At 43.5% G+C, this 20,587-nt stretch overlaps 3 protein-coding genes across 7 annotated transcripts; 1 reads left to right on the plus strand and 2 right to left on the minus strand.

Moving 5' to 3' along the window:
* Positions 1–430: 430 nt before the first annotated feature.
* Positions 431–5,072, minus strand: LOC6505159 (nucleolar and coiled-body phosphoprotein 1). Of its 2 annotated transcripts, XM_001965422.4 has the most exons (5): positions 4,910–5,072; positions 4,588–4,848; positions 2,036–3,334; positions 951–1,982; positions 431–756 (listed from the first exon to the last, which is right to left on the minus strand). In XM_001965422.4, the coding sequence occupies exons 2-5, from the start codon at positions 4,700–4,702 to the stop codon at positions 674–676; spliced, it is 2,529 nt and encodes an 842-aa protein (XP_001965458.3). In that variant the 5' UTR covers positions 4,703–4,848; positions 4,910–5,072; the 3' UTR covers positions 431–673. The 2 variants fall into 2 exon arrangements, with proteins under 2 accessions (XP_001965458.3, XP_032307876.1); XM_032451985.2 differs by lacking the exons at positions 4,588–4,848; positions 4,910–5,072 and adding an exon at positions 3,408–3,557.
* Positions 5,073–6,051: 979 nt separating this feature from the next.
* LOC6505158 (protein flightless-1) lies at positions 6,052–11,774 on the minus strand. The gene is made up of 4 exons (XM_001965421.4): positions 11,483–11,774; positions 8,254–11,393; positions 7,534–7,684; positions 6,052–7,473 (listed from the first exon to the last, which is right to left on the minus strand). The coding sequence occupies exons 1-4, from the start codon at positions 11,534–11,536 to the stop codon at positions 7,063–7,065; spliced, it is 3,756 nt and encodes a 1,251-aa protein (XP_001965457.2). The 5' UTR covers positions 11,537–11,774; the 3' UTR covers positions 6,052–7,062.
* A 632-nt stretch (positions 11,775–12,406) lies between these two features.
* LOC6505101 (protein tweety) lies at positions 12,407–20,176 on the plus strand. Of its 4 annotated transcripts, none has more exons than XM_044717428.1 (8): positions 12,407–12,876; positions 14,109–14,486; positions 15,085–15,570; positions 15,627–16,390; positions 16,816–16,985; positions 17,749–17,760; positions 17,842–18,763; positions 19,711–20,176. In XM_044717428.1, exons 2-8 carry the CDS (start codon positions 14,349–14,351, stop codon positions 20,135–20,137), a joined length of 2,919 nt encoding a protein of 972 aa, XP_044573363.1. In that variant the 5' UTR covers positions 12,407–12,876; positions 14,109–14,348; the 3' UTR covers positions 20,138–20,176. The 4 variants fall into 4 exon arrangements, with proteins under 4 accessions (XP_044573363.1, XP_001965456.2, XP_032307897.1 ...); XM_001965420.3 differs by having other exon boundaries at positions 12,407–12,796; XM_032452006.1 differs by having other exon boundaries at positions 12,407–12,572.
* The last annotated feature ends 411 nt before the right edge of the window (positions 20,177–20,587 follow it).

A 20,587-nucleotide genomic window follows, 5' to 3' on the forward strand; every position in this document is an offset into this window, starting at 1 on the left:
TGATTTCAAAACTCTTTTTGAACATCAATGTATGTTTTTTGAAAAAAAAAAAATTGTTTTTAAACGCTCAAGTTTGAACAAATGAACAATTTAAATTTCTTAGAATATATATGTAAGTAATATAACCAACTTTTTTTTGCTTAAGCAACTTAAACAATACACACACATATCTTTTGTTTTAAAACACTCTTATTTTTTTTTGTATTTTATATCATATAGGTATATATGTATATATTTTTTTTAGCTTTATGCTGACTTTGACTTAACTAACGCATCAACTTTACGAAGAATTGTAAACTAGAAAGCGTGTGCCCGTGAGTTCTTTGTTTTCAGTGTATATTCCTGTCCAGTAAGCCGACTAGAAGTGGCTACAAAAAATAGTCCTTACTTAAAAAAAAAAAAAATTTAAATATATATGAATACATATATATATTAGGTATGAAAAAATGATATATTTCGGGGGCTGTGTCTTAGCAATGATTATGTTCTTCCAATAAAAAATAAATGACTTTTTGCTTAGAGTTTAGAGCGGAATCGATCGAGATATTCTTCACCTTTGCATTATTGCCCCAGTAGTATCTGTGTGTCTGTGTGCCTGTGTCTGTGGTGTATCTTATGGATTCCTTGTGTGTGGATGAGTGACCTATAAGTGCGACTGATGATCCAAATAATCCTATGATTCTAACGCCGTCATGATGTCGTCCAAGGCGCCCCTGGAAATGGCATGACGGCTAGAGTTTAGTTGGAAGTCGGGCTCTGAAAGATATATTTTGATTTTTAAGATACATTTTGACTAGTTTAATAGAAACAGAAATAGAAAGTAAAATAGAAAGGTCAAAGGGTCAGGGGAGGACTTAAATGAGCAAAATAATATTTTTAAACCCTTTTTTCTTTTCTTTAACTTCAGTTGCCTTCTTTCAAGATGTCCTCCAGATCGACCAGAAACTCACCGACTAAGTCATCGAGCACCTCGTCATCCAATGTGGGCATCGGTTCGATGGAGGAATAGAACTGAGAAGAAATGGCAGCAGCGGCGGCGGCGGCGGAGCTGTTGGCATCGGTGGACTCGCTGCCGTTCACCACACTGGGCTCATCTGTGGGCGGATCAATCAAATCGGTTGGGATAATGGCATCCACACCACTGGGCGCTTCACCCAGTGTAGCTTCCAAGGCCTCCACCACGCTACTGGCATCGCCACTGGGCACTTTCTCATTACTTGCCGACTTAAAACTGCAATCGGAATCGGGCGATGCGATTCGCTGCACCTGCTCCTTGGCAGTCTCCTCCTTAACTGGGGTACTGGGCCGGGAGGTGGGCGTCTCCAGATCCCGGATATCGTCAACGGGTGTCAGTGCTTCCAGGGCATCGTTATCGCTTCTGGCCAAATCATTAAATTGCTTATCGTCCTTGTCCTCGGCCTCCTTGTGGGCATCTTTGTCATGTTTGGTATTATCGACTTGCTCTTCTAATTCATCCTCCTTGCCGGACTGGGCATCCTCTGCCACGTCCTGGCTCACCTCCAGGACCGGCATTTGGCTCTCGCTGAGAGCCTGTGATGTATTGAGATTTTCACTGTCCTTGGAGCTATCCTTGGAGCTCTCCTTGGCATTCTTTTCTTCATTGATTGTTTCTAATTTGTCGTCCTCCTTGCCGGATACCTCTGCATCCGGATTCTCCTCCTCTTTGTCATCCAAATCGATAACTTCCTCGACTTTTTCCTGGCTTTTCGAATCCTTTTCGTCCTTCTTGGAGGATTCCTTCGACTTGTGCTGGCTCTTCTCCTTGTCATGGTCTTTCTTTTTGTCCAACTTCTTGTCTTTGAGCTTTTTGGTGGTGGAGTCCTTCTTGGCGGAGTCCTTTGACCTTTTCACCACCGGCTTCTCGTCCTCGTCGTCGTCGCTGACGGTGGTGGTGAAGGATATCTTCTTCTTCTTGGCCGGTGGTGTGCCAGACCGCTGCACGCCCGGCAGCTCGTTGGGAACTACAAACAGAGATTGTTATTTAAAGGATCATGATTATATTTTATATCCTGACCTATGTACTCGGCATCCTCGTCCTCGCCCGTTTTGGAATCATCATCTATCCGTAGGCTGGCCAAGTCGGCCAGAGGCAGGCGCTGCATCGGCCTCTTTAGGCGCGATCCGTTGCAGGACCTTCGGTTGCGATTCCCTAGTGGTGGCGCCGAGCTCGGTGCCGCGAATAGCGATGTGGAGCTCAGGGCTATGTCCTCCAGGACATTGCCCCGGTCATCGACGCGCTGCAGACGTGTTGGTTTCGGGGTTTTCGGCGACGGCATGTGACCGGAACCGAGGGTGGCGCGCCGCGAATTGCTCTCGTTGCTGCCGAGGATTTCGACGGCTTCGCTGAAGGACACCGACAGATTGGACTTCCGGGGTCGCCCCTTCTTGGCACCGCCGCCCAAGAAGGAGGAGGCAGTGCCGCCATATGTCCTCGGCGGCGATTGGGCCGGCAACTGAGTCCGCTTCACCTTCACAACACAACCAAAGAATCGGGAGCCGAAGGTGTCGATCAAATCCTGACTGGTGGTGCTCGATGGGGACTTCCACTTGGACTGGAGCTTCACCTTCTTGGGCAATGAGCTGGGGGGCGGGGTGTGGGTGCGGGAGAGAGACTGCAGGGGTCGCTTCTTCGATCCGTTCTGCAGCAGAGGAACTTTAATGTGTATCTTGGGGGTTTGCTCTTTCGGGGACTTTTGCCTCTTAAGCGGCGACGGAGTCCGGTTCTTCTTTTGAGTGGTAGTGGTGGTGGTGGTGGTGGTGGCGGTGGTTGCCCCATCCCCCTGATCACTGCGACGCGGTCGGCCGCGCTTCTTGGTGATCACCGTGATGGTGGACACTGACCGGGCGGCACTGGTTATCTCCTTGATAGTGAGACGACGCACCCGGACATGGCACTCCTTGTCGAAGTTCACGGAGGCGGCCGAGTCGCTGTCGCTGAACATCTTCTGCTGGGCCTTGGTTTTGGTTGGAATCGGATTGAAGGAGCATGAATCCTCGTCGTCCTCGTCATCGTTGTCCTCGGTCAGGGACACCCCCTCCCCCTCTCCCTTGGCCTTCTTTGTGGGCGATACAGTGGACTCTTCATCATCATCATCGGCTGGGCTGCGTTTCCTTGGGACCTTCTTCTGCTTCACTGTTTCCGGCTCCTCATCTGACTTGTCCTCCTCCTGGCCGTCGTCCTCGTTCGCCTTCGATTTCTTGCCAGTTTTGGGAGCTTTCGAGGGCGGCTCGATGTCCTTTTTGGTTAAATCAGCTTCGTCTTCCTTCGCTTCCTTGGCGCCAGTGCCACCAATCTGCAGATCCACCTCGGGTTCTGTTCGGAAAACAAGAAAAGTTTTATTTTTGTATTTTGAATTTTTGAAAATTAAATTTATATTTTTTTTTACCGAGTATATATTCTAATCTTGCCATTGGAAACTTCTAGAAATAATGTATAAAGACCTATGTGTTCCTTGTTACACTGCTTTGCAAATACTAAATATTTTTCATTTCAAACGACAGGTCCTTTCTGATTCAGTTCTGAGAGGTATCTAGTGGGTGGCTTTGTTTTTGAAACTGATCTTCGAGTTTTCATTATTTATTTATTAATTTTTTTACGTTTTTAGATCACTTTTAAATAAGGGACTTTAAAGAAAATAAACCAGAAACTAGTCAGGGTTATAATAACCCCTCTAATTATATTTTTTTTCTACTTGACAATTAAGAGAATAAACTATATATTAGCTATATATTTAAAATATAATAAATACTACATCTTCTATATATTTAATAATTTGAAAAGGCTCTAAAATGGAATATATACTCCTTGATTATTAAGAAAAAATTATAGTTTTTGTTCAAAATTAGTAACTACAGCATGAAATATTCAGAAACAACGCTTATAAAGTTTTTAAAAATATTCAAAATAATAATTTGTCAAATTCCCAAGCAAGTTAAAATAATATAACTAAAAATAAATAAAAATTACTACCAACTACGAAAAAAAAGGTAAAATTATTTATAAAAATGTGAATTATTATCGAATAAAATAGAAAAAATTATTGAAAAATATTACACATCCATTTGTAAAGCCCGAGATTTTTGGAAAAAAAAACACTGAGAATAAAAACAATAAAATTACAAATCTTTAAAAGGCATTTTCAATATATAATGTTTTAATACAACTTTTCTAATATTTTGCGAAAAATATGAATAAAAACATTTTCTTTTTAATAATTAAAGCAAAATCTATAATTTAAGCATTAAAAATAATCAGTTTAGGGCTGAACAAAAAATCCAAATAAAGGGCACTTATTGAAAATCATTGAAAGATGCGAGCGATAAGAGAATTATGAAATAAAATCGGTATAGAGCACACACTTTTAGGCCAAAAAAATAAATTAGAAAATTCTATCCGATGAGAAACAATTTTTAAACAATCAGAAAGGTATTTGAGGACCTAGTGAGCTTATAATTCCCAACTGCCATGTTACGAGGAAGTGAAACAGGACTTTTGGGCGCCACTTTTGTGACCGCTGGTGTGGTGCTGTGGGTGATAGCGGGGCTTGAACACACACTGGCATTTACCTATCGCCTCCGGCGGTGAGTCCGGCGGTATGGGGGACGGAGTCGACGACTTGCGCTCCGCCAGACCGATCCGTTGCGGTGGCGGTGCCGCCTTGACCATGTCGAACAGCTCCATGCTAATTGGCAGATCCGGTTAAACGGAAAATGCCACTGCCGATGCTGCCTCTCCTGCCGATGCTACCTCTGCTGTGGGCCGCTACTTTTTCCAAGATTTTCCCACGAAAAAAAAACCGGAGCACGCAGAATCCTCGCGCGTTAAATCTGCAACCAAATGCACTTCGATTAAAACAATTAAATGGGACTATACCATGCCGAACACTACCTGGCAGCTGGTGGCTGATATTTTGGCCAGCGGGCTAGCGTTTTTCGCTGCCCAATTCAATTTTCATTCAACAAAATTGCACAGCACCAAAAAATTTTAAAGAGACATCGACGCCAACACTCACACACACGCGCACGCATACAAACAAAAACAGCGAATTCGCTGGCCGTCTAGTATTGGGCAGCGAATTTTTTCGCGCTAAATGCGAACGCCAGGTGTTTGCGAACACTGTTTCCCAACAATTCTTCTCAAGTGGTCTGGCAACACTATTCTTTTCTAAATTTTAACTTTATTTAGCTTACAGTGTTTTAATTTTAAATTCAATAAAGGTTTATAAAAAATTTCTAGGCAAAAATTTCATTTAAAATATGTTCATTGTAAAAAAAAAGAAGTATTTTTTATTTTTTAAATTAAATAAACTATTTATGAGGTATTGAATATTATTCACAAATTTGAATTAATCAAATATTAAATAATTCAAAAATTCATTTATAATATTAGCAATATTGGGTCATTCGAAATAAAATCAAAGTATACCTTTTTACTATTTTTATATTTTTGGAATTGAAATTTTCAAATAAAACTTCAAAAATTTTTATTTTTGTTTTATGAATGATGTTTTATTAGTGACTTTTAATATATTTTAAGTAAATATTCACAATATATTTAAAATAAGCTTAAAATAAAGACAAAACACAGAAAATGTCTGTTTAGAGATTTATTTTACCGTTTTTATATGAACTTCATTTTTAAACTACAAACAGTGCTGGAAAGTGCTTCAAAATATTAAAAAAAAAAAAGCTTAAAAAGGATATCAAAAATAAAAATGTTTATATTTAAATAAGTTGAAAGATTTTAGATTAAAAGAATAATCTGAAAATATCCTCAAACCAGAAACAATTCACCCAAAAAGTAGATCACTTTAGTTTTGTTAATTTTCATTTAATATTTAACCAAATTATTATTTTGGTCTCAACAGCTTTTTCTTACAAAATTTGTCATAAGTATTAATATTTTAGAATTATAAAACTGAAAATAAGTAAGGGCGTCAAAATCAAGGATATGTTTTCCCCCCAAAGCCTCAATTTCCGCCTGAAACACAGATTGGTTTTCCAATTTTTCTAAATGTTTTTTGTTTTCAATTTTTGTTGTTTTGTTTATTCAGGGGTTGGCATTTGGATTTTGGATTAATAAAAATAATCAAAATAAATACGTGGCATTTTTGTACAATTAGTTGTTTTTTTTTTGTTTAGCATTTTTGTCGTGTTTTTTTGTTTTCGATTTTTATTACAGGCTAGCTTTAAGTAGGTTAACATTTTAAAAAGGACTAGCACAAGGAGTAATCCTTTCGGCTCAGCGTATGTATATATAAATATTGCGTATTTGTATAGGTAATTATGTATTACATATAGCGCGTGTGTGTGTGTGTGTGTGGGTGTGGGTATATATCTATATATATATATATATAAAATAATATATATATAATTTATAAGGTTCCTCGTAATTAGAGTGTGGGGGGCGAATACTTGGCGTTTGTTGGAGTTTGTTAGCTAATTAGTTAAGGGCGGGAGCAAGTGAGCTAATAAAAAAATATGTATATATTAATTATACAAAACAATTAAATACAATTTTTATAAAAAGTACAAAACATGTTTGCGATTTGATTGGGTTTCTTCTTCTCTCTCTCCCTCTCTATCTGATCCTTTTTTTGATACGGTTTTTTGTATTTTTTTTTAAGATGTTTGTAAAAAAATTTGCTTTTTTGTCATGTTTTTTAAATTTTTTTTAAGAGGCTATTGCTCTGTCACGGCAACAGCCCCGTCCCCTCCCCCTAAAGCCATCTTTCCTAGTTTTTAATTTTTTTTTTTTTTTTTTTTTGTATAAATGAGCTCTTCTTTGTTCCTAACTTTAGAATTATTTTTTAAATAATTTCTCAATTCTTCTCAGACAACAACAAAAAACTCTACACATGCACAATATTACCAAAAAAAAAAAAATGAGTTAAAAAATCATTGAAAAAATTCTAAAAAAGCAACTCAAGAGTCAAGATGCTTGAATTACAAAAAAAAAAAAAATAGAAGTCCCTCCAAAACTCTACTGATTTTAGAATTAAATGGCTCTCTCGCTATCCGTTTTCCGATCTACACTTAAAATTATAAATACACCTTGAAGGCGCTCCAGCCGTGGAAGCATTTGGTGAACCGACGCGACTCCTTGTTCTTCATCGTGAGGAAGAGCTTGCGCGGCCGATCCGGCTGCTTGATCCGCATATGCTGGATGTACACCTGGGCGGACTTGTAGGCCAGCTTCACCTCCACCTCACTGCAGCGGGGTCCCATCCAGAGGAAGACGTGCTCGCCGTTGTCCAGGATCATGATGTCGTCGTCGGCGAGATCGTCCTGACAGAAATCGGCGCACTTCTCGGCCACCGTGTAGTAGCCCCGCTCGTTGGAGCACCGGAATAGGCGCGTGTACTCCATGTACTCGGCGTCGGTATCGTAAGGTTTCCTTCCTCCCAGAGCCACCCAGAAGAAGTTCTCCGGTTCGTCGCCCTCGTTGAGTATCTGGAGGGGATTTCAAACATAATATTATACTCTTCCAGAGAGATATCTCAAAAATCTTACCTGCAGGCTCACCCAGGGTGAGTTGAACATCTCCTCGGCTATTTCCTGGATCAGCTTGGCCTCCTCGTTGCAGGACTTGCTGCCAATCCAGACGTACACTATCCCTGACTGCGATTCGTCCTCCGTTTCAAATGGCACATGGAGTATATAGCTACAAAGATATATAATCAATTATATATAGAAAGATAAAGATGTTATCAATTATAAACTTCCGAAGAATACCACAAGAGACTACACAGATAAGATAAGAAGGTTAAATTCCTCAAGGCATGACTTGTTTTTAAAAAATGTTTAAAGAACTTAATACTTTAAGGTTGGCACTTATATGATATTTGAAAAGTGTTTAAAACGTCTTAAGGGGTTAAGTAAGGTTGAAATTTTATAATTTAAATAGCAATTTATAGAAATAAAATATATAAGAAATATTTTCTATAAATTTAAGAGAAATTGGACCCATATTCATGGAGATATGTCATTAAAAAGGCAGTCTTCTAAGCAGAAATGGTCCCTATAACTCTGAACCCTTCGCTATAACTCGAAAACGCCTCCAACGATCCGTCTGAAACTTACACAACTTATTTTATATATAATTTTAACTTGAAAAATAATAATATTAACTTTAAATACATTTTTTTTAAGCAGAAATCATGAAAATACTGTTTTCTGATTTTTTTGAGTTAAGAAACCCCTAAATCTTTACAATTTATTATCTATACCCACCAAAAGGCCGAGTTGAGATGCACTGCATCCGGATTGATCTGGATGAGGCGTGTAGTGAGTGCTCCTCCGTTCGAGCGCAGGTGGAAGAACTCCACCGGCGCCTTGCCGTCCGCCGTGAGAGCCTTGTCCTTCCGCTTGCCGGTGTGAATGATGAACTTGCGCTTGAAGTGGGACATGAACTTGAGGTTCTCCTGCTGCTGGAAGATCCTAACCACCTCCAGCTCCTCCCCGAACATCGCCTTGAACTTCTTCTGCAGCGTAAAGGTGAAGGTGAGCCAGCCCATGTTGCCGGCATTGCGTCCCTGCCAGAAGTAGACGACGCACTGAATCTCATCCTCGGGCTGGTTGTTCGACGCCTTGCTGTCGTCCTGCCCCTCACCCTCCGCCCCGTTCTCCGGCTCCTCGACGGGTATGCAGTAGCGGCACAGGAACACATAGCACTCCCCGGTGTAGAAATGGCCCAGCTCCTCGGCCGGCAGGCGAACAAACTTCTTGTTCTCGAGCACAAACGGATCCATGTTCTCCAGATCGTAGTTCCACTCCTCCTCCAGCTGCTCGGCCTCGGCGAGCGGCATCGCCGCCTGGCGGGGCATGAAGAGGGCGGCCAGATCCGTGCGGGTCTCCTGCTTCTTGGCCCACTGCGTCAGATTGGCGCCCGTCTTGGCCACCGACTTGGCCGTTCGCGTAAAGTCCACGGCCATCACTTCGTCCCAGCCGGCGAACTTGGTGCGGAAGATCTGCATCTCGTTGCCCTCCGGAACGCGCATCACCAGGGCGCACTCCGGCCGCTCCATCATGTTGAACAGTTCCCGGCTCAGCTTCACGGCAGCGGCGCGCACCAGCCTCGTCGACTTCTTCCCGAACCAAACGAACAGATCCGTGCAACAGTCCAGGATGTAGACGTGCTTGCTGTTCAGCAGGGTGTGGCACAGTTTCTGGTCGGGCAGCTCCACCTGCGGCAGCTCCAGATAGCCCATGCCCAGCTGGACCTGGTAGAGGCGCGGCTGCACCGGCTGATAGTCCTCGGGCACATGCTCCTTGGGCTCCTCCAGCGCCGCCACCTCCTCGGGCGTCAGATCCAAGCCCTGCCAGAACTCGGGGCTCTCCTCGCCCTGCCGTTCCACCCTAATCTCACACTTGTTCTTCCGCTCCATCTTGCTGATCTTCTCCGCCATCAGGCGGGCCTTGGAGTTCAACGTGTTCTTCGACTTCTTCCCCAGCCAGATGTAGATGGTGGTGCCCATGTCGAGGACGAGAGCATGCCGGGGATCCAGGGAGCTGTGCGACAGTGTAACCGGCTCCAAATGGACTGTGGCTCCGTAGGCATGGACCAGATACAAGCGGGTTATGTGAATCATCTCCTCGATCGTGTAGAAACCGGTGGCAGTGCGTCCGCCCTCGATGTAGATGACCTCCGTGTCGAAGAGGGCCAGGAACTCCTCGGATTCGTCGCCCTGCTCCTCGCGAATGGTGCGACACCGGGCGCCCAGATAGTTCCTCAGGTTCACAGCATGGATCGCCGCACAGGCGCGCTTGTCCAGCGTGGCCTCGTTGCCGATCCAGAAGTAGATCTCCCAGGTGAGGGTGCCGAGGTCGTCGTACTTCGTTTTCAGCACAATGTAGCAGTCGCCCTCGTAGAACTTGCCGTGCACCACCTCCTCAATCTTGTTGGGCAGGAAGTTCTCGATCTCCCAAATCGTCAGACCCGGCTGCTGTCCGTCCTCCTTCTCGAAGAACTTGGAGTAGTCCAGTTGCGGCTTCTCCAGCGATTCGTCCCATCGTTTCGGTTTCAGGGACTCCGGCTTGCCGGCATCATCGGCCAGTTCGTTCTCCTTGTCCTTGGCCACGTCCTTCATGCCCTTGAGCACCTTGGCGGCATCCTGATCGCCGCCCTCGGGCCTCAGGCCGCGACGTAATCGAATCTTACGGGCTGTGGAGTCCTTGGGCGTGGCGGCAGCGGGAATGGAGGCAGGAACGGCGGCGCCGGCTAACCTCAACTGGGTCTGCAGGCTGAAATCGATGTTGTAGAACTCCAGGCTGGTGGCCTTGCTCGATTCGCTCGGCTTGGGCGGCATTATCAGTTCGGGATTGTTGCGCAAGTCCAGCTGGTCGAGTCCCTCCAGCAGGTGTATGGCATCCGGCAGCGTGATCAGTCGGTTGAAGCTCAGGTTCAGCTGCTTGAGAGCACCACATCGGCACAGACCCTCCGGCACCATTTCGAGGAGATTGTTCGCCGCCGAGAAGACCTCCAGAGCACCCAGTTTCCCAATACCCGACGGTATGCCCTCGAAATTCAACTTGTTGTCATTGACGAGCAACCGCCGGAGCTTGGGCAGCTTGCAGAGGGCGGCGGGCAGGGTAGTTAGCTGATTCCGGGAGAGATTCAACGATTCCAGGCGCTGCCACTGCTCCACGCTGGCGCTCAGCTCGTTGATGGCATTATCACTCAGATTCAGACGCACCAGGGTCACCACATTGTAGACGACGTCCGGCAGCTTGGGCAGGGAATTGTGCGACAGATCCAGCTCGACCAGATTGGCCAACGTGTCGAGGCTGGTGGGGAAGTTGAGGAGCGTTCGCTGAGTGCCGCTCATGTTGAGGACCTCGAGACTTTGCAGCGACGGCAGTTGCCGGAGCTGGAACAGCTCCAGGGGATTGTGCGACAGGTCGAGGGTCTTCAGATTGATCAGCCTCCTGGTCTGGGGCGGCAGTGTCTCCAGTCGATTGTGCGACAGATCGAGAAATATCAGATCCGTGAGGTGAATGAATAGCGGCGTGGGTATGCTCTCGATGACATTGTGGCTGAGATTGAGGACGATTAGATTCTTAGCCTTCTCCAGGCCCTCCGGCACCTCCTTCAGCTTGTTGTGCGACAGGTCCAGAGTGGTCAGCTCCTCCAGATGGAACAGTTCCGGCGGTATACCGCTGTTCTTCAACTGATTGTGCCGCAGGTCGAGGGAACGCAAACATGTTAGCTCCGTCAGTTCACCGAAGATCTTCTCCAGACGGTTGTGATTTAGGGAGAGATGCTCCAGCTTCTGCAGGTGGCCCAGCTCTTCGGGTATCTCCGCCAGCTGGGTGCGATCCAGATTGAGCCACTGCACCCGCGACATTTGCCGCATGCTGCTGGGGAATGTTTTCTGCACAAAATAACCCAAAAACGCACACACATTATGACTAATACCCCGGGATGACCTGTTTCCATTTGCCTGGCAGCTTCGATACTTACGCTAAAATCATTTTTGGTAAAATCCACGCCGCGTACAAACGGCAGCACACTCATTGTGGGGCTAACTACATAAAACTGTTATCATTCGGGCACACGCCGACACCAAAATAAGCCCTTTTAGCTGCTTGGCCCTGTTTCTTTTTTTTTTTTTATTCGTTTCTTTTTTTTTTTTTTGTTATTTTGCTCGCTATTCCTATTTGCACTGAAAAAAAAAATTGCGCTCTTTGCGAGCGGTGACCGTTCGTCACATCTCCATATAAATTCTCACATATTTGTTCGCCACTTTGTATGGAGCGTCTCACTCTGGTCACACTAATCGCACACTGGGCCAGCTGTGTTGTTAGCCAACACTAAAAGTGTTGCAAAACAAGTTTTAAACACTGATTTCGAACTGTTTTTGTATAATTTTTATTTAAAATACTAATATTTTTTAAAAAATTTTAATTATTATAGGTAAACAAAATTGGAAACTATATTTTTTCTTGTTAGTATTTTCTTCCTTGTGTAGTTGTTTGGTATTTTTCATATATTGGCCATACATTCAAATATAACAAGACTTTTAAGCAACACTGTTAAGTAATGGTCCTTAATTTATGCAAATTTTTAAATTTTAACCGTTAATTAGATTATTTTAAGTTTTTGAATGATACTATTATTAACTAGAACAATATTTTATCTTAAAATATAACTAGTTTAAGTTATAACTACTTCTTAAAGTTTAAAACTTTACTGTTATTGCAAAAAAGTCTTAAAATTAAGTTAAAACATGATTTATTCGAACGATAACCTTATTTTTAATTAAAACTAAGTTAAAATAAGAAGAAATTAAACAATGTTTATATATTTTGAACAATTTAATGGAAAAAAATGACAAAAAAGAGCTTTAAACCGTAAAAAGGACATTCGGTTATGTGCGAAATCTGGTCACTCTGCGAGCCCGGTATCCTGCGCGCATGATCCTGCGCCCACTGTTCGGGACACAAAAAGAATAAAAAAAAATAATACGAACCCTGTGTGCATAATCCAGAGGGTGTGACCAAATCGAACGACGCGAAATTTTCATACTTTGCCCAGTCTTCGGAATGTGAAGGTCCTGCTCGTGTGTTGTGTTGCCTTTTTAAAAACTGCAAAAACAAAAAAAAAAAAAATGAAAAAAAACTAGCTCACTTAAAAATACAAAAGAAAGGAAAGACTTATTTTCGAAACAAATTACTTAAATGGATAACAGAGGCGCGATGTTCGATTGAGAAGCGAGAAAACAGCCCCAGAGATGAAAGATTGAAAAGCTTATCAAATTAAAGAGTGCAACAAAAAGTAATAGTTCCGTGTAATCCCTTTGTTTGTTGTACAACAATTCTGTTTTGGTGTCTTCCTTTACGGGTGTGTGTGTGTTGGTGTGTACCCCCGGAAAAACTCAAATTCTTAATTAAAATTATGATAAAATTTAAAGAAAATCTAATTGGCGAATTTAATTTATGCGTATGCGTGTGTGTGTGTGTTATTGTTGCATTAGTAGTAGTGCGTGGGAGAGGGATGAGGCGAACTACTGCAGTTCCTTAGGGGGAGAGGGAGTTGGAGGTTGAAGCAAGATGGGCCGATGTTGTGGGGGGGCGTGGTGGGCGGAAAGTGGGCGCAGCAATTACGAGAGACTGCCAAAAAGGAATAAGGAAGCTAAAGCAGGAGCAGAAGCAGAGCAAATTTTAATCAATAGATATACAAACACATGCGCATCACAGGGAGAGCGAGAGAGCGAAAGAGAGCGCGCGAGAGCGAGTGTGCCGAGAGAGAGAGAGAGAGAGAGCGAGTGTTTCAACGAGAGAAAGAGAGCGAGCGCTCCTTTGCCTGTTACCGTTACTCGCTTAGTCCCCGCGTGTGCCCGTGTGTTTGTTGTTTGTGTGCTGCGTGTTGTTGCACCAAGCGAAGAGGCAGGAAGAGGAAGACAAGTGAACAGTTATTGCGCTGGGCAGAAGCAGCATCCAGCATCCAGCATCAATAAAAAGCCCCAATCCGGAGACAAATAACAACACTCACGCCCAAAAAAAAAGTAACCAGCAACTCATTTCACAAATCACGGCAATCACGGCATAAAGCAGAGCTACGCATTCAACCGTTATTATTGTTTAATTAAAAATTAAAGTGCCCCAAAAAGTGGGGGCGGCTGCTGGCAACCTACTTATTGAGCAATTAGGGCCATGCCCACGCATGCACGCCCACATATGGGTACACACGTGTGTGTGTGTGCGTGTGCGAGAGAGTGCTGTGTTGTGTGTGTGTGTGTAGTGGTGGGAGGAGAGAAGGGCTTTGCCAAAGATCGCAAAAAGGAAAATAAGAAGAAGCAGAAAAGTTAAAAAAAATTAACAACATTTTATATTCCATTTATTTAAAATTTATTTTTTATTAAAACATTAAAAAATTACCAATTTTCTCCTTCCAATTTTTGCCCCAAAAAGTGTGCTAAGATATTTGAGAGAAGAAAAAATAAGTACCGCTATTCTGGGTCGGGCACTTGCACTTTTAACCTGCTGAGCTGGCAGAAATTAATTACCGTTACAATAACCGTTATGCGGCCGATACTCAATACGATGTTAACCCTTTTCTCTCTTTATCCTTTTTTTTCGGACGGCAGTGCACGGCAATTTGGATTTGGTGTCAAGAGGTTAAAGGAAACTTCAGGCCCGTGAGCACGTAGCTGGAAAAATCCCAACCCAAGTGTAGCAAGGCACAGAACGCCGGGGGACCGCCCACGCGCCGAGAAAGGAAACCAAAAAACGAAGAAGAAGGAAAAGGAGGTGAAGAGAAGAGCAGCGAGGAGCGAGGAGCGAGGAGAGGTTGAGGAAGCGGAAGCGGAAGCGGATACCAGGCGAGTATGGGCGACTATCACGAGTTCACGGACCAGTACAAGGTGCCGGTGATAGCCAAGCTGCTCCACGCCCTGCCCCACTACAATATTACCTTCCACAAGATCAACAGCACCTTCCGACCGAACGATGAGATCTACTTGGAGGTGAGAAATAGGGGGTTTCCAATAAAATAGGTTATAAATTATAGTTAAATAGTATATTTATAGTTAAATAAATAAATAAGTTATAGATTGTAAAGAATTTAAGCTCTTACTTTCAAAACTATACTTCAAAAACTAAAATTTTTGATAAAAATTGGTTTTCTAAAGAAATTTTAAACTTTAGTTGAAAAAAAACATTTAAAACTGTGTTTTAATGTACTATTTTGTTTAAAAATTATATTTTTAAAGGCTTGAAAGCTATTTTAAGTTATATTTTAATCCCAAGAATCTAAAATCTCCCAAATATTTATAATTTCAAAACTCCCTTCCAGTTGGTCACCCAGTAATTGATGAAATAACTTATGATTCCTCTACTATTTTGTATTTTTTCATAAAAAAAATTCTAAATTTTAAAACTATTTCAAAACAAAAACAGTTTTTATAAGCTTCAAATCTTTGAATAAACCATAAAAAATGTAAATCTTATAAAAATTCTTTAAAAAATTACAAATTTTTCCTACTCACTTACCTGGTAATCAATGAACGAATGAATTCTGTTGATTCCTGATATTTATCCCGTTATCCCTTATCTTCCCCACAGAGTCTGGGTATATTGGGCTCGGTGCCGGCTGCTCTGCTCATTGTCTCCCTGCTGGGACTGCTCTTCTATCTGATGACCCGCTGCTGCGACCGAAAGCCACGTCCGGCCCACTCCATTACCAGCCTGAAGGTGGCCCTCTCCATTGTCACCGTGATGTGCTGTGCTGCGATCGGCCTGGGCCTGTATGGGAACGATGACCTGCACAACGGACTGCTGGAGGTGCTGACCGCCGGCAGGAAGGTGGACAATCTGGTGACCACAATCCGGAATCAGACGCACATCCTCGAGAACACGCTGACGAATCGCATCCGGCCGCAGCTGGTGGAGCTGGCGGATATCTTTGACCAGCCGGTCTCCAACCAGACGGCCCTCTCCAAGCTCTTCGTCTCACTGAACATTGTCCAGGGCAACGTTACGCTGGCCACCAATGCCGCATCCGACATCCGACGACCCCTCATGAGCATCTCCATGACCCACTTCTTGACGGTAAGGACGAATACCCTTCCTCTTTAGACTTCCAATCTTAACTGTCTCCATTGCAGCGCGGTGACCAATGGGAGCTGATCCGCTGGCCGGGAACGGTGGCTACTCTGGCCCTCCTACTCGTCCTGTGTGCCGTGCTGTTGGTGGGCGTGGCCCGGCACTCGAGATGCGCCCTCATCCTGTTCAGCGTTTGCGGCTTGCTGGCCGTGACCGGATCCTGGCTGATGTCTGGCTTGTATCTCTCCTCCTCGGTGGCCGTCGGAGATTTGTGCATCTCTCCGGCCGACTTCCTGGTCTCCACTGCCCCCCGGGATCTGCCCACCAACGTCCTGCTCCACTACACCCAATGCGAACCGGGACACACGAATCCGTTCACCCAACGGCTCCGGGAGTCACAGAACTCGCTGAACAACGCCCGGAGCGCCATGGCCACCGTGATGAAGATCTCCCTGGTGCTGTTCAAGTCATCCGGCCTGCAGCCGAAGCTGGGAGCCGTAAATGCCGATCTCAATAGCAGCGAACGGCTGCTGACCCAACTGACGGCCCTGGTGGACTGCAAGGCGGTGCATCACAACTTCCTGGCCGCCGCTCGAGGACTGTGTGAGGGGGGCTTGCTCGGACTGGTCCTGATGCTAATTGCCAGCTTCATAGCCGCCATACTCCTCACGATCATGGTGTGGGTGGACTCGCACACGTGGATATATATACGGAAGCGGAATGACTACGCCCAGGTGGACGAACCCTCGTACATTTCCCATCCGGCTCCACAGAATCATCAGCAGATGATGAACGCGGCCAGGACGCTGCCCAGGAACCATAATGGGTATGTTTGCGAAGATCCCCCCCTAGCCAGGGTTGTCAAAAACCTTAAAATTGGAAATTTATTTTTTCGAAAAAAGGATTTTTGAAAAAGAGGTTTTTTAGATATTTTTTTAAATATTGGTTTTGAAAATTATGTCTGATTTTGATCCTTTAGATCATGTTCAAAAAAGGATATAAAAAAGGATAATGGATATACAGAAGGACACTTTTTTTTTTATATTTAAAAACTTTTTGAAATATTTTGAAAAAAAATAATTTTTGACAACCCATTCTCCCATGCGACCCGCCCCCTCCGATTCCCGCCTCCATTCTCTCGCTCTTTCTCTCTCTTTCTCTGCTCTCTCTCGTCCCGTTATTATTTTTTTTATTTTTTTTTTTTGTGGGGTGGGGGTTTTTTGTGTTTTTTTTTTATAATCTAATTTACAGGCACTTCAGCCCACCGGTGATCAGCGGATCGCACACGTTGCAACACCCCAGCAAGCGGCAGCAGCACGAGATGATGGCCCACGCCCACATCCAGCAGAACATGCGCGCCATGGGCACCCACACGCTGGGCAGGCTGCCCTCGCACAACCACAGCCCCACCCACATGACCGGTAAGTGGACCTGGACATCGCACCCATACACCATCATACTCGACGACCCACGCCCATTTGTCTCAAGCACTGAGAAAAAATAGTTTTTATTTTTAATTATTTTAATATTTTTGTCACTGAAAGAGTAGTTGAGAATTATAAGTATTTTTGAGAAATATTTATATTTCTTGTTTTTAAGTGGTCTATATTTTTAGAAACTTTTTTCTCAGTGCTTAAATACCATCTTTTTATAGAAATATACATGATATACATGATTTTCCATATGTAGGAAGTAGGAGACCTCAGTAAGATGTCCTTAAAAGAGATCGAATTGAGCTGGGGATTGAGTTTTTAATTGGATTTTTCAAAAGAGTGTTTTTGAAATTTTAGTTTCTCAAAAAATACAACTTTTTAATAGAGTTTTAATGAAAGAAAATATTTAAAATAATCTAAAATTTAAGCTTGCTAACCGGGAAGGGTCTTTACTAATATTTATTTTAAAAAATTAATTCTAATATCATAATTATATAATTAATAATTAAAAATAATTAAACAGCTCAATTAGTTCTCATCACGAATCATTTTTTTCTTTTTTTTTTTAAATATAATCTCATTCCATGCGACCAAAAATCGAAAAAAAATCAAAAAAAATGCCTGCGCCCATCCAACGTTCCAAACTGCAACTGCGTCGTCATCCTGCATCCTGCATCCTGCATTCCACATCCCACGTCCGACCCGCCTATTGCTAATTTGTTGTGTGTGTGTTGTGTGTGCATTTTTGTAGGTCCCAATAATGGTAAATATGCAACCCTAAGCAAACAATGCAAGACATTGGAAGCCAATGACTTTTACTGAAAATCGTCGCCACCCTTCGCAGCAGCAGCAATTGCAGGAGCAACCCCAACGACAGCAGCCCAGCAGCAACAGCAGCAACAGGTACAACAGCAGCAGCAACAGCAACAACAGCAGCAACAACAACAGGCACAGCAGCAATTGGGTGGACCACAACCGATTTATTGCCATCATCCCCATCAGCATCCACATCCGCATCCCCACCAGCATCCCCACTCGCATTCGGCAGCCGCCGTGGCAGCTGCAGTGCAGCACCAGCACGCCATCTACCATCAGCAGCAGCAACAGCAGCAGGCCCAGTACGGCACTTATACGACAGCCGCCCATCATGCTCCGCATCACTTGGGCCCGGGACAGAGTCAGATTTATCAGCAGATTCCGGCCCATTTGGCGCCACAACTGGCGGCGGCGGCTGCGAATGGTAATCCGCATTCGATCTACCAGCCACTGGTGGCGGTCAGCCAGGGCTCCATTTATGTCTCCAATTTGGCCACGATGCGCCGGCAGAATAGTCAGGGCGGTCCCCAGATTCCGGCCCATCAGCATCCGCCGCCGAGCCTCCATCAGCAGCAACAACAGCCGCCACCGCCTTCCCAGCAGCAACAGCAATTACATCAGTTGAAGTCGCCCCAGCAGCACCAGCAGATGCAACAGCAGCAGCAGCACCAGCAGATGCAACAGCAACAGCAGCAACATCACCAACAGCAACAGCACCAGCAACAGGAATCGGATGTCATTCCCATTAGCACGGCCATCGATAATTCGATTTATGACCGGGACAAGCAGATCTACAAGTGCTCCACTCTGCGGCAGGGCGGCAAGTTCGACCCGAAGTACAAGCCCTCGATACTGAACTGCCCACTGCCGGAGATCCCCAAGGATGCCGAGCAGCCCAAGGTGGAGTCCATCTACCAGCAGCAGCAGGCCCAGCATCAGAATTACTCAAAGTAGGTTGGACAGTTTGGGGATAGTTTTTAATTATTATTTTTAGCAATATTAGTTGTATTATTTAATTATTAAGTTGGTTTATTGGCTTTATATTTCTGTTATTTATTTATAATTTAATTTTTATAAATGTGTATTAATTATGATTTATTTTATGCTGTTGTGATCATTAGTTTCTAACTTTTATTATTTTTTTATAGGGCTTGTATTTTAAACTCTATTATTAGTTTAGTTTGTATAAGTTTTGATTTAAAGATGTGTACTTCCTTTTTTTCGATTTTAAATTATTATTTTAACTATATTATTAGTATAGTTTGTATTATTTTTAATGTAATATTGTGTACTTTTATATTTTAATTCTATTCTTAGACAGAGAGTACTTTAAATAGTTTGATTTTTGCATGTAGCTGTATAATTTTTTCGTTTTTTATTTATTAATCTAAAAACTTGTAGTTTTTTAAGTAGTTTATTTTTATTTCAACATATTTTGTATAAAATTCAATAGTAAAATTTAAAAAATGTATATAATGAAGAACAAAGTAGTAGAAAAAGTAAGATGCTTAAAAAAAAAGTAATATAATATTTTTACAACATTAATTTTATGAATTAATTACTATATTATTTTTACTACAAAAAATAATTAAACAAATTATGTCCGTTTGTCCGCAAAAATTACTATAGTACTATATTTTGTCTTTAAAATCATCCCTGAACTGTATCCCTTGTTAGAACAAAAAAAGACAAGACTAAACCTGAAAAATTTGAAACCTAACCTCACTCAAATAATGAGACCTAACCTCACTTTCAGGTGTCCTCACAACCTAACCTCACAAAGACCTCAAAAGTAAAGCCCTCAAGGGACTCTCCATACTTTTCGGTTTCTTCCGAAAAAACCTCTTTTCAATTTACTCAAAAAATATTAAATAATTTGTTTAAAAAACCCATCCAGGACCCTGCAGCGTCCGCCGATGAAGTTGCCGCCCCAGATGAAAGCCATACCGCCGCCGCGCATCGGCACGCCCACTTCGCCGCCACCGCCGGCCGGCCAGCCGCTGAATGATGCCGGTGGAGGAGGAGGAGGACCACCTGGTCTGCAGAATGGCGGCGTAGGAGGTGGCCCCGGCGTAGGAGGAGGAAACACCAACGAGGACACATCGCTGCCGCCGCCACCGCTGGAGGCGCAAAACGAGGCCACTGCCAAGGGACGAATGGGCCAGGTGGCGGCCAATGGCAAGGTCCTGCACAACGGAGGAGGCGGCGTCACCGGCGGCGGAGTGACTGGCGGAGGCGGCGGAGCAGTGGACGATGACGATGATCTGCCACCGCCACCGCCGGCGATAACCGATGAGAGTAATTATGCGGTTACGGAGCTGTAAAGTGGAATTCGATGGCAGAACATAATACAAAAAAACAAAGGATAGAAAGGGGAAAGGAATTGGTCAGGATTTGGGATTGGGTTTTGGGGGGAGTCTTCCTAGAATTCGTGTATGATAGAAACATATAGGTTAGAAATGAATCTGGAGGAGATGAGCGATTAGGAAAGTGGGTTTAAAGTTTGTTGGAGCGGCGAGTGTTCCTTCTTGATTTGTTGCATTTATCGTATATCGTATATCGTATATCGTATATCGTATATCGTATATCGTAATCGTATCCTAGACCGGAATCCTGCTTTTCGACTTTTTGTAAATACTATACACTATAAACTATATCTTAACTTTAAAGGACAACAAGGACACGTACACAAAAGAGACCAAAACGGATCGACAGGACACTCACAAACGCAAACACAAACAGGACACAGAAACTTGTATTTGTAACATATATCA

The sequence above is a fragment of the Drosophila ananassae genome, chromosome XR, assembly GCF_017639315.1.
Source record: "Drosophila ananassae strain 14024-0371.13 chromosome XR, ASM1763931v2, whole genome shotgun sequence".
NCBI classification, from domain to species: domain Eukaryota; kingdom Metazoa; phylum Arthropoda; class Insecta; order Diptera; family Drosophilidae; genus Drosophila; species Drosophila ananassae.

Coding starts and splice junctions, on each gene's coding strand:
- LOC6505159 (XM_001965422.4), bottom strand. CDS start 4,702: ATGGAGCTGTTCGACATGGTCAAGGCGGCACCGCCACCGCAACGGATC. Junction 3,335..4,587: donor CTCACCGCCGGAGGCGATAG/GTAAATGCCAGT, acceptor TTTTCCGAACAG/AACCCGAGGTGGATCTGCAG. Junction 1,983..2,035: donor CGAGGATGCCGAGTACATAG/GTCAGGATATAA, acceptor CTCTGTTTGTAG/TTCCCAACGAGCTGCCGGGC.
- LOC6505158 (XM_001965421.4), bottom strand. CDS start 11,536: ATGAGTGTGCTGCCGTTTGTACGCGGCGTGGATTTTACCAAAAATGAT. Junction 7,685..8,253: donor CATCTCAACTCGGCCTTTTG/GTGGGTATAGAT, acceptor ATATCTTTGTAG/CTATATACTCCATGTGCCAT. Junction 7,474..7,533: donor CACCCTGGGTGAGCCTGCAG/GTAAGATTTTTG, acceptor AATCCCCTCCAG/ATACTCAACGAGGGCGACGA.
- LOC6505101 (XM_044717428.1), top strand. CDS start 14,349: ATGGGCGACTATCACGAGTTCACGGACCAGTACAAGGTGCCGGTGATA. Junction 15,571..15,626: donor CCATGACCCACTTCTTGACG/GTAAGGACGAAT, acceptor TCTCCATTGCAG/CGCGGTGACCAATGGGAGCT. Junction 16,391..16,815: donor CTGCCCAGGAACCATAATGG/GTATGTTTGCGA, acceptor TCTAATTTACAG/GCACTTCAGCCCACCGGTGA.